The sequence below is a fragment of the Poecilia formosa genome, unplaced genomic scaffold (genome assembly GCF_000485575.1).
Source record: "Poecilia formosa unplaced genomic scaffold, Poecilia_formosa-5.1.2 Scaffold0, whole genome shotgun sequence".
Classification (NCBI taxonomy): Eukaryota; Metazoa; Chordata; class Actinopteri; order Cyprinodontiformes; family Poeciliidae; genus Poecilia; species Poecilia formosa.
This window is the reverse complement of record NW_006799939.1, coordinates 6,619,873-6,632,351: the sequence shown is the minus strand read 5'-3', so window position 1 is coordinate 6,632,351 and position 12,479 is coordinate 6,619,873. Positions and strand designations below refer to the sequence as shown.

The 12,479-nt window shown below is 39.7% G+C and overlaps 1 protein-coding gene across 1 annotated transcript in view; it reads right to left on the bottom strand.

The window, feature by feature from the left end:
* Positions 1–6,585: 6,585 nt before the first annotated feature.
* Positions 6,586–12,479, bottom strand: part of me1 (malic enzyme 1, NADP(+)-dependent, cytosolic) — an 86,184-nt gene continuing 80,290 nt past the window's right edge. The window contains exons 7-14 of the mRNA XM_007566727.2: positions 12,256–12,365; positions 10,885–10,982; positions 10,587–10,700; positions 9,225–9,330; positions 8,980–9,122; positions 8,458–8,631; positions 6,876–6,974; positions 6,586–6,783 (exon numbers count right to left, since the gene is read on the bottom strand). Of these exons, the coding sequence (XP_007566789.1) occupies positions 6,616–6,783; positions 6,876–6,974; positions 8,458–8,631; positions 8,980–9,122; positions 9,225–9,330; positions 10,587–10,700; positions 10,885–10,982; positions 12,256–12,365 (1,012 nt within the window). The 3' untranslated portion in view covers positions 6,586–6,615. The remainder of the gene's footprint in view (positions 6,784–6,875; positions 6,975–8,457; positions 8,632–8,979; positions 9,123–9,224; positions 9,331–10,586; positions 10,701–10,884; positions 10,983–12,255; positions 12,366–12,479) is intronic.

The window sequence follows — 12,479 nt, the reverse complement described above, 5'->3', positions numbered from 1 at the left end:
TATTTAGCAGATTCCATTTTTAGGCTGACTTGTTGGCATGTTGGAGCAGGAATGAGCGATTTGGGTCACATGCAAATATCCTGCCTTTCACATTTTTACCATGTGTTAGTCCATCTGGAGCATGCAGCAGAATAATAGGCACAAGCCCGTCTACCATGTACGTTTACTCCAAAAGCGGCAAACACATGTTCGGCAGCTAAAGGCATTGTAATGTAATGCCGCTTCAGTAAATGTTGAATTATCATCTCTCTCTTTTTTTTGTCTCTATTTTAAAACTGTTTCAATCTGCGTGCTTAAGCTGAAAACCTACAAAAACTGGGGCTTACCACCTGTTGAGTTTGATGTAAAACACATAAACATAAAAAACCACTCAAGTTCTAAAATGACAGCAAGTGTCCCATTTCAGTTTGATTTAGTTACTTTTCTTTTTTCTCCGCCGTGACGAGAGCTGCAGGGACTGAGGTCGGAACGCCTCGTGCTGCGGCAATAAATTAATTAAACACGACTCTGGGTCGTGATCACACATGTCACGTTGGATTTCGGCGTCGGAGTCCTCCCGAGTGCCGGGTGCGGGGCCTTGTCTAATTATGGAAAAGTTGTCAAGGCGTCGGCGCTCCTGCTTGGTAGCCGCGCGTGGTACCCGCCTGAGAAACAACAGGCTGTCGGAAACCTGCGCCCACCAAAGGCCCGTCGGGCTGAAACCTGTGCCGCGCGCCCGCCCTCGCGTTGCGTCCGCGAGACAAGGGACGTCTCTCTGAATTATCCCCTGGATGATTCACAGGGAAGGCCGAGCAGTAGGAAGCTGCTGAGCAGAGGTGGTTTCTGGGTAAATGGTCCTTGTTCAGTCCACCACCAGCCAGGCCGAGCGCTGGAAATTTTGCTGAGGGAATAAAAGTCTCTCCATGTTGCAACTATGCTAAGCTAAAGCTAGAGCAGAGTTTGAGGTTGTTCAGTTTGTTTCAGGGTTTATTCTGTCTTGCTTGGCATGTTTTAGAGTGGGATCAGAGCAGAAGTGCATGTTTAGGTTTTTTTATGACCTAAACATATAGCAAGAAAAACAAACTAAGCGAAGAGCAGTAAAGATCTCTACTAGCAGTCTGTATTACAGCAAATTTGAAGAAGCCTCTGACTGAAGTCACTATTTTTCAAGACAGTCTGATGAACAGGACGGTCAGGGATGTCCATAATTTTCTTGATTTTATGTGATCTTTCTTAAAGCTGAGTTAAATTGGAAGGAGAGCATAAGTGAAGATCTATTTTCATCTTTTGTTACTTTTTGTCAATTACATTTAGGACTGTACTTTGACTGAGCCATTGTAGTCCATGGAATTTGGAGACCCAGAAGAAAACCCAGGGCGCATCGGAGGGACTGTGTGTCTCAGCTGGTCTGAAAACGAACTGGGAAGTTGAACCTTTGCCCAGGCTTACACATTTCTTAGAAGTACATTCATGAGACACAGCATAAGACAGACAATCTGTGAAAAAAAAGAGAAAAGAAATTGAGCTCCTCTGCCGTCTCCCAGTACTAACTACGGAAATACACAGCTTGGTCAGGAACAACCAATATCAGAGCCAGGAGGAGGGTTCTTTGCACTGTCAATCACCTTTGTGTGTGCGCTGCTCACAGCCTGCCACTTTCTACGTTACAGCTGGTTCCCACACAACAGAGCCTGCCATAAATGCTAAGGCTAGTTAGCAAAGCCACGGATCACAACGGACAAACGGCTTTCCTGTAGCACATTGAGCAGCATTGATTGACAGCACTAAGCCCCGCCTCCTGGCTCCAATTGGTTGTTTCTGACTGGAAGTGGTGGATTTTTGCAGAGGGCAAAGGTAGAACTGGGAGGAGCTTGATTTTTTGTTTTTTTACATGTTTCATACTTGATTGTCAAGACATGGTGACAGTTTTAATAAATGTGTAAAATCAATATTTATTTTGTAACACTTACGTACTGCAGCGTTAAGAGATTTTATCGCAGGAATGTCCTGAATTTTGTTCCACCAATCAACATTGACTAGTTTACCCGAAAAATACATCCCCACAGTATGACACTGCCACCACCATGCTGCATTATAGGGATTTCAGTGACATTCTCTTCACTAATGTCCTTTAGCAAATATACGAGTTATGCACAAGTTTTTGTTGGCATGTAGAAATCCAGTAGAAACACAATGTCTGCAGATCAACGTGAAGAAAAATGAAAAAGTTTAACGAAGTCGATACTTTAGCGAACAATCCTGCCATGACTCTTCTTTCCTCTTTATGTTTTGTTTATTTTAAAAAAAGAAGTTTGTCTCTGTAGATGGCAGAGAGCAGCAAAGTTAGTGAATGGAGTTTTTCATGAGAAACGGAGGCGAGGAGGAACACTGGCTCATCTTTTAATTGGGTTTTTGTGCCGATATCCATTCTGGTCGTGAGTACGTTGATTTGAAAAGGAGGCCGGGAAAAGTTGCACGCTGGCTGCATTCCTTTCATGTTTACTGGTAACACTTAGCGATCAATACGTTTCAACTTTCAGCCAGCCACCATCAGCTCTCACAAATGTGCTCTTTGTGCCTGAGAGGAAAGCAAAGAGAGCGGCGCACAGGTGCACAGAAAATCCTTGAGGCAGCCTGAGCCTCCGCTGTCCTGGCGGACAACAGAGGAGCCGCACGATTCCCACCGCCGATGGTAGGTGGCTGGAACAAAACATTTACCTTCATCCAAATAGTTTCTTTTTTCTCTCTCTCTCTCTCTCTCTCTCTCTCTTTACTTGTCAAGGCTTGTGATTCTGGGTGTTTGTGTCAACAGTTTTATATGATTAACCTCGAGGTTTTTTTTCAAACAGAAAAATATTTTCTCTTTTCCCCACTTTTTGTTAAGTTTCTTGTTATATAAATATATACATATATTTTTTTTCGCAGTTCATACTTTCAGATCAGCATCCATACTATAAAGTCACTCTTACAATAATTAGAGCATAAAGTTACTACACTGACCGAAAGGATTGCATACAAAAAAATTACAGCCAAAATCAACACTAGAGTGTAGCTCTGAAATATATTTAAATCGTGTAAAAAGTGTTGATTTATGTTGCGCACACATTATTAGAAACTAGGGCTGCAAGAAACAATTTTCTTAGTAATCGATTATTGTTATGATTAACTGATTAATCATAAAAAAACCTGACAGTTCACCTGACACAATATTAGAAATACATCAAAAGATGCAAACAAATAAATTATCTTTTTACATAAGAAAATAAATGTTTTATTGCCAGAAATGCAAAGCATTCCTTTAGTGAAGTGATACTAAAAGTATGAAACTTTTGGATTTTTGGGTGAAACATGTTTGTTTTTTTATCTCAAATGCAAAACGTATGTTAATTTTGTACACTTTTAGTTTAATTATATCTTTTTTTTTCTTTTAGTGAAAAGGCATCTTTTGAGTCTGTATACATTCCACTTGTCGATTAATCTATTACTAAACGAGTCGTCGATTTTTTCAATAATTGATTCGTGACGATTAATCTGATTAATTGTTGAAGCCAGCACCTTACTGGCTCTCCATGACATGGATACTGTGTCAGAAACAGTTGAGATTTTACTTCACTTTGGTACGACAACGTTTCTCAGTTGCTCCATTACGATTGAATGACTGGAGGATGGAGCTGGTCATCAACAGTATTTAGGCTGTGGCGTTTAGATGAGGCTTCAGACTTCACCAAGACTGTACCCAGGAAGCACACATAACACAGCTTCCTGTAAGAGTAACCGTTAATGCTGGATATTAAATTAGTAAAGACAGCAAAACATGCACATCTGTAACATCAGTTCATGATTACATAAAAACTGTCACAGGAGTAAAGAGCAGCAATTATTAAAATGTTGATATACTCCTATGTGTAACATTTAGGTGATCATTTACCATCTGCATAATCCAATAAGTCTCATTAGTTCAGGTTATCAGTGTCGTCTACAGGGTTTGTTTGCTCTATAAAACTCACTGGTAAAAAGAAACATTAATCTTAAGAGAAAAAGCAGTCTTTAATAAACTTGATTTGAATACAGCATGTTCTGTATTTAATACATGTTACTGCATCTATGTGGTTCTAACCTCAGACGCATCAAACAGCGAGGGAAGCTGAGAGCGTCTCAAATACCGTGTTAGTGTGCCCTCTGCTGGCCATTTGCAAAACCGTAGAGCGCACATTCACTTGAGAGAAGTAACTGAGTTGTTAGTGTTTAACGACTTTCACAGCATCAGTAAGATTAAAAGGTTAAGCTAACCTGAATAATAAGAACAGAGAAGGAAAGAAAACTATTCTGGTTTCATAGTTTGGCGGAGATAGAGAGGGAAGAGGGAAATGTCACACGGGAGAGGACAGGGAGGACGGCTAGACACAGCCACACTAGCAAATATCCCCTCAGGGTTTGGTGGGGGGAGCTTTACTGATTAGCACTAATCAAAACGTCCAAGTAAGGTGCCATTTAATGAAACTGCAAACAAGGTCAGAGGGGTGTAAGGTTACAGATGCCAGTCACAGAGTCTGTCTGTGACCTCCGAGGTGTCAAAGGCCTGCAGGGCCTGCAGGGCGGGGCCAAAATGTGTCAGGCAGAAAGCTTAAAGTTAGCTCAAAAACATGCAGGCAGTGCCAAACCAGCATCAACATCCTGCTTCTCCTAAAGAAAAGTAGACAGAAATAAATGAGAAAACTCATCACCGTATTTGAATGACTGCAACTGTGACAAATGAATAAAGCAGGATGAGAATGTTAGAAGGAGAGGGAGTGTGATCTGCTATAATTGTTGTGATGAAAGGTGGAACGAGTTGTAAACATCAGACTTAATCTTTTTGAGTGGTATTAAGTATAAAAGCTGAAATATTTAGCAGGAGACTTGGAATATTTCATATGTATTGTTATATTTTCTTTTAGGGATGTTCTGCTAAATCTGCCCCTGATTCACTGGGTGCAAAACACCAAGAATAACTTTTTTTTTCTAGAGGTACACGTACAAAACTACCTACATAGCATATAAGTAGATTTTAATCAATCAATATGAGCAGAAATTGTCAGTGCAGTAGCTTAAAGACTGTAAACTTTTTTTTTAGGACAGTTTTGCTCATTTTGTTGGTTCTGCCATGTTAACAAAACAAATCAAAATCTAAAACTCGCATATAGTTAAATATTAAAATTGTTGCAAAAATGTATTGTATCTATTTCAATAAGCTGGCATTATGACAATTTCCCTGGCAACCACAGCCAGGATGCCATTCACTGAGAATGACTAGCTTAGCTAGATTAAGCTTGCTAGCCAGCATTAGCGCTGGAGCTAAACTAGCTGCAGCCGGATACAACCTAGCACAGAAACTTGTTTAAAAACAATTGTTAACTGTTATGAGGTTGATTCATTCATTCCTCAACTTAAACATTTTTAATGCCTAATATTTAATGTAGTAATAAACCAATTACCTACTTAGGCCAACAGCAACAACAGCGAAAAGTTACATATCTCTGAAAATATGAGCAAAAAATGTGAGTTTCTAAGCTGTGCAAATACACTTAAATCTGGTGACAGTATTTCTGATAAACACTGGCAAAGGATCAAAACCGTCTGCAGCCTGCACACTTAAACTGGCCCCTGCTGACATTGAGACATATTGATCGTGAGGACAGAACTGGGGTTGCCTGAGGCCAAAATGGGGGATTTAGTGGCTGAGCAAACGAAAGAAATTGGGAGGACCAAACGGCTCAGAGCATCGCCTGAGGTGGGACGCCAAGCACTGGATGCTGGCTGGTCTGTTTGCTTACTGGGAGCACTGGCTTCAGACGAGCCTGGGCAGTGGGCCAGCCGAGGCCTCTGGTAGCCCACAGACTGTTTGACTAGTTATTGATGGATTAAATAATGTCACTCCCCCCTCTCTCCACAGTTTAACCCACATCACACCATATACGGCAGGATCACAAAACGGTTCAGTTCACCTGCTGCATTTGTTTGTCTTTCATTCTGCTCATATTTTTGTGCTTTTCTATGGTTTAATTTACTTTATTATTAAAGCTGAGAAGAGAATATTAGTTTTGGTAAAATTACTAAACACAGTTACATGAAGTCACATGTGGAGTGTCTCAGTTTTGACAATCCATATGTCACAATGACATCAACTGACCACTGGAGGGAGCCAAAACATCATCCACACGTTTGAGACGAACAGGGAAAATACGGGATTTTCCTATGATTTCTTCAGCCAGAAGAAATCATGAACGTTATAGAACTTTTAACCTTTATAACTCTGGGAGCATTAAACTGACCAGAACACGTTTAATCAAAAAAAAATTTTTATTTTATTTGGCAAAGTGTCTTTAACTATTACAGTACAATTAAAAAGTTAAACCATAAAATAACATCCCCCTCTATGTAAAACAAAGTGGCGACAGCAACTGGTGCAATATTTCATAATGCAAACCAATAGTGCTTGAGTTATCTTTGGTGAATTTAAAGTACATTAATATAATCAAAAGGAAAGTTATGCATACATCTTTTACATCCCAACTCCCGATCCTTGGATAACATTGCACCTCAGTAGTAATGATCCCTTTTAAGGGCTTTTTTTTTTTGGTTTCTGTGTACAGATCATCAAAGTTTACACGACTGCACAGCTACGCAGTCCTCTGGCCACTGGTACGAGTCAACGGCGAAGTCGTCGTAGTCTGTGCTGTAGCAGATCGAGCGAACGTGCGCTTCTTTGTCGGACGGCTCGGGGCGAAGAGCGGCCATTTTGTGGCAGTAAGCGTAATCCATGATCTGTAAACGGAAAATTTTTGGGGCAGGGTGGAATTATACTTCTTGCTATGTTCGCATGTTGACGTGGCAGGCTGGATTTAACTTTGTCTCACCTTAGCAGCCAGTTTAAGAGAAACCTCCCTGATGGAGCAGAGAGGAGGATAGAGTCTTCCCTCGGCGAGATCCTTCTCAGTCACCTGGTCAGCAAGGGCCTGCAACAAACCGCTTAAGTCAGCGTAAAGAAGCTAATCGGGCTGCTAGGAGGAATTGCTTTTATTTTAAGATTTTTCAGAACCTTTATAAACATTTATGGGAAGAAAAAAAAAAGAAATAGGCATCTTATCTCAATTACGAGATTCAGATCTTGTAATTACAAGAGAAGAGCTTGTAATTAGGAGACAACTGGAGAGGTGCCATTTAAAGACACAGAATGACTGGTAGTCTGTCGCTCTCATGGTCAGGGACTCCCACGGAGAACCGTCGCTTTAATTAGGGATTGATTTTCATTTTCCGAGAATGAGAATGTACATTACCCGCCGATGCTCGATAATAAACTGTTTGTGGAATGGCTTTATTCTTTCAGCATTGTAACGTAGTCTAAAGTATCGACTTTAGAATGTAATAAAACCAAATTATGCGACAACTGACAAAAATTGTAAGCAAAAAAATATCCTTGAACACATTTTGTAATACTTTCTCCTGCAGTATGTAATAATGTTATTATATTTTGAACCGATTATTAAAAATGCAGCCTTTGCCATTTTAAAAACATTGACGGTTTAATAATATGGCCCATCAGATGATATGAGCCATAGTTTGTGTTCGTCTTGATCAATATGCTTCTAAGAATAATCACAATTTAGATTATGCATTTTAAACTTTGATCAATAAATACCAAACTTTTAGTTGCCGACACTCAGACTCTTAAACTCACATGTCATTCAAGCCAAAACAATCAAAACGGTTCGGTTTTTTTACGAGATCTTATTTCATCTCGTAGTGACGAGATACGATACCTGTTTTTTATTTATACATTTTTTTGGTGAATGCAAAATAAATTACATCTAGTGTAATTGCAGGATTTCAAGCTAGAATAATGTAAATGAGATGATTTGTCTTATTATGTAATGCCGCAGTGCATTATGTAGCAATGTAATGAAATAAGGAGTTTAAATGTAGCGAAACATCATTAAAGCCACGTTATGCAATAACACACACAAAATGTAATAAAATCCTTGGATGTATTTTAAGGTAGAGGGTTCTGAAGATGAGTCTGAAAAGCCACCTAAAAGACCAAAACTTCTGTGTTTACTGACCAAAGTTTCAATTTAAATCTACAACATGATCGTTATTAGAAGTGTAATTAACAGGATGAACACAGTTTATGATTGTTTATTCCTCCATTCCATCATCACTTCTAAAAACATGAACTTCCTCCTCATTTTGTACTAACTGCTGCAAAATGTAATGTTATTACATAATAGGCAGAAAGAAGGAAAAAAAATGCATTCAAAGAATTTTACAACATTTTGCGTCTATTATCACATCAAGCTGTTTTTAACAATCTTTCATTACATTTTGAAGTCTGATTTATTACGTTGTTACATAATGCGGCGTAATAGCCCAGCCCGTCTCTAAATCCTCAGTGTAAGCTTTCATCATTCAATTCAATTTTTACAACCGTTTGTGCATCACCTCTGCAGCAGTCAGGAAGACATCCTCTGTGATGTGTCGCAAGGCACACGCGGTGACGGCCAGGCCCACGCCGGGGAAGATGTAGGCGTTGTTGCCCTGACCAGGATGGAACGTCCTCCCATCAGGCAGGGTGACGGCGTCAAACGGACTGCCACTGGCGAAGATGCCACGCCCCTGCAGCGAGACAGAGTTCAATATAATGCAAGTTAACCTCAGCATAGACATGCATAAACCACTATATATATAAAATGTGGCTAAACTAAGCTTTATAGTTAGTCATAATAATTAGCTACCCCAATGAAATCATACTCAAGATTATCATGGAATTAAAACCATAATTAAAAGAAAAGTCATACCTGTGCTTTACCTGTGCTAAACTTCATAATAATTTTGTCTTTGTTTTTAAAATAATAGTTACACAATGTTTTACATAGCCATCCATTCACACAGCAGTATGTTGACTCTTTGTGGCAGACAAAATAATAACAATTACAGCGTTAACCACAATGCAGCACTGCGTACCTCTGTGAATGTGTAGCATTCCTCAGCAGTACACTCGGCTTTGCTTGTTGGATTGCTAAGGGCGAAGATGATTGGTCGTTCATTGAAGGAAGCCATGTCCCTGATGATCCGCTCAGAGAAAGCTCCGGCAACAGCAGCAACACCTGGGATGTGAGAGCACTGAAGGTCAGTGGGATCCTCGGTACTGAAGCGTGTCTGGAAACGATCTGCTGATGTCTGACAACATGAACAAAAGTGTTGCTCACCAATGATAGCTGTGGGTTTCAGATCCCTGACCACATCCTCCAGGTTTTTCATCTGAGGATGCTCATGGGCGAATCGCTCCTTCTCATGGGTCAGGTTGTCCCGGCCCTAAGGATGCAGAGTGAGGGGATCAAGTTTAAAAATATTAAAGAAAGAAACAAACATATAAAAAAAACAAAAAAACAAAACAAAAAAAAAAACAAACAAATGAAACAATCATTGGAAAAATATGATTAACCTGCATCTTTTCTAAAATTGGTCACAAGCCTACTATGTTGGTTTGAAATACACAAAATAACCTGAATATCTTTCCTGAATATTTGAACAGACAAAATCTTCCAGGGCAGGTAAAGTAACTTTTATAGTTCCCTAACCCATAGTGCCACAAGGTTTTCTTAACTCTACCAAATACTTTTAATCATTCATCCATTCCAAGGTAAAGCTCAGAGTGAAAACCAGGATTCAAAATTTTGCTCTTTAAAACTCCAAAGTTACATTTCTTAAAGGGGCAGTATTATGTAACAATCCTCTTTTTTTTAGCTTTACATCATGTTATAGTGTTATTCTCCCATTAAAAACATACCTGTAGTGTTGCCTTGATTCTTTCATGCATATTTGAGACACTCTTTGATCTCCCGTGGCAACCAATCAGCTGTGAAAAACGCCTGTGTGAACCTAGTCCTGCCTTCGAGACAAAGCTCCTCCTTAGAGCTGCAGCTTCCAAGCTTGGTAGCTTTTGCCTCACAGAGCAGCCCTTCCCCATGTTTCCCCCACTCAGCTCCTTCAGACTAGCCAGCAGCAATTAGCAAACACCTGGTGAAACTGCTGAGCTCATTATAGGAGCTACTTCTCAGTGAAATGCTGGTAAAGGGTTAATAGAGGAGCCATGTTGTGATAACTTCCTGAAGGTTAAGATTCAGAAAGAGCAGGCGCTTTTAAAGAGACAGAGTCCCAATTTAAAGGCATTGAATTACAAAGTAAAATTTATTTTAAGTAATATTTAATATATTTTAACAGTTTATTGATTGTGCTATAAAAACACATAAAACTGCCCCATTAACGTTTTCTCACAGTACGAGCTTTGCATCGGTCACTGCTGTGAGAAAATAAATTGCACCTTCCAACCCAAGTGGATTTTCTTAAGCTAAAATGTGAAGGTAACAAAACTCTCCAGTGCAACATAAACCGAGGACCACAAGGCTTCTAACTGAATATTAATATGTGAAGACTTTGGATTGGAAATACATGGGGTCTCTGGCCTCAAAAACAATTAGCTAAGGCAAATCGTTGCAAATACCTGCATTCTGTTCGGTTTAGTTGGTGTGTGTTTGGGTGCGTGTGTGTTTTCAGTCCCACTAAGACACCTTGACGATGAGTCCCTTTGAGTCAACCATCCAGATTTTTTTCAAGCTTTCTTCTTTGCCGAGTCCCTCCTTCTCCATCGCCATGGAGATGAGCTCGGCAATTCCCATCGCTGCCTGGAAACAACAGAGAAGGAAGGGGAGAGAAAAGGACAAGAGGAAAAAAGAAAAAAAAACAAAAACAAAAAAACTGAAAGTTCTGGTTTCAAAACGCCTGACACTGCACCTCATTGGTCACATTAAATACTAGACCATGATTTATTTTATTTTATTTTATTTTTTTTACAGCTGATGCACGAACCTCCCCGGCTCCTTGGAACACAATGGTGTGGTTGCTCATTTTGCTTTTGGTGATGCGGAGGGCGGCGAGGAGTCCGGCTACTGCTACAGCTGCTGTTCCTGAAGAAAGAGACCGGAGTCAATTAGACTTTTCTAACACTGAACTCAGAGTTTATAACATTAATGTTACTGTTTATACGTTCAAAGACTGAATTTTGAATGGATTTGAAAGAAATAAAAAAACAACAGATTAGAACTGCCGTTAGTTTTAGGGTGAATACTGTACATGTAAAAGAAAGGTCTGTCTTTTTGTCCTGAGCTAAAACCCTTCAAAGAAATGACTGTCGTTCAACACTGAAGACTCGGCTCCTCATTAGGCTTATTAATGACATGAAGAACAACAAAATGTTCCACACTCTGACATTTTATTGGCTCATTGTTGACTTTATTGTTCTGCGGCGTTTCAGCCTTTCCATTCAGAACAAACTGAAGTTCTTTTTGCCATGGTCCACCACGGCTCTTGGTCCATCAGTGGCGTTACGGTGTAGAGATTGTGAGAATTGATTTATGTGTGGAAATGTTGTCTAGTGACTTGTAGGAACTCTAGGGAGAAAGTTTCCAGATTTGTGTCTTTTTACAGATTTATAAACTAAACTTTCACTTAACTCCTGAAGAGTTTTGTCCGTCAGGGTCGGGAGACCAGTTTATGCCCAAAACTGAACTTCCTGTCTTGAGCTTTTCGTTCAGTGTAACTTCCTGTCTTGAGCTTTTCGTTCAGTGTTTCCATGTAATATTCTTTCATTGTGATGCCATCTATTTGGTGGAGTGCACCACGTCCACCTACAGTAAAACACCCTCACAACCTGGTGGTGCCACTGTATTTCACAGTTGGATGAAGGTTCAGAAGATCATTATGCCAAAAGAGTTGTATAACTTAAAAATGGTCTCAAAACTGCAATATTATCGTTTATCTCGATAACTTCTCATGACAATTTATCGTCCAGCAAAATTTGTTATTGTGACAGGCACATAACAAAGTAAACTTTGTATATGTGGACTTAAGTTTGAAGGAAGCATTGAAGCACTTTCTAAAATTCTGTCCATCAATATTCTGGCGATAATTGAATATAAATAATTTTGGTTGTCCTGACTGATGTAAAACAAGAACAGATGAGTTTGATTCAATGTGAAATAGTAGGAAAAAACTATACATGTAAAAGTCTTGTTTCAAATGTATTATCTGTGCTAAAAAAAAAACATCTTTCTTTTCTTTTCCTCGTCCTTCTCATCTATCTTTTCTGCCGTTTTAACCTCACTTTTTCTCTTCATTCATCATTTTAAACCAAAACTCTTGATACTCTGTTGGTGTAAGGTGAACGGTTTCCCCGGTTACCTTGGATGTCATCGTTGAATGTGCAGTATTTGTTGCGGTACTTGCTCAGCAGTCTGAAAGCGTTGATGTTTGCAAAGTCCTCAAACTGAATCAGACAGTCCATGCCGTACCTGCAAGCAGAAGACATGCATTTCATTCGTGGCTAAACTGCCACGCCGTAAAGTACGCAGTGGGAGAAAACAGACAAGGCATAACTCTGTCAGAGGGAGGAGCTGCTGCTCAAC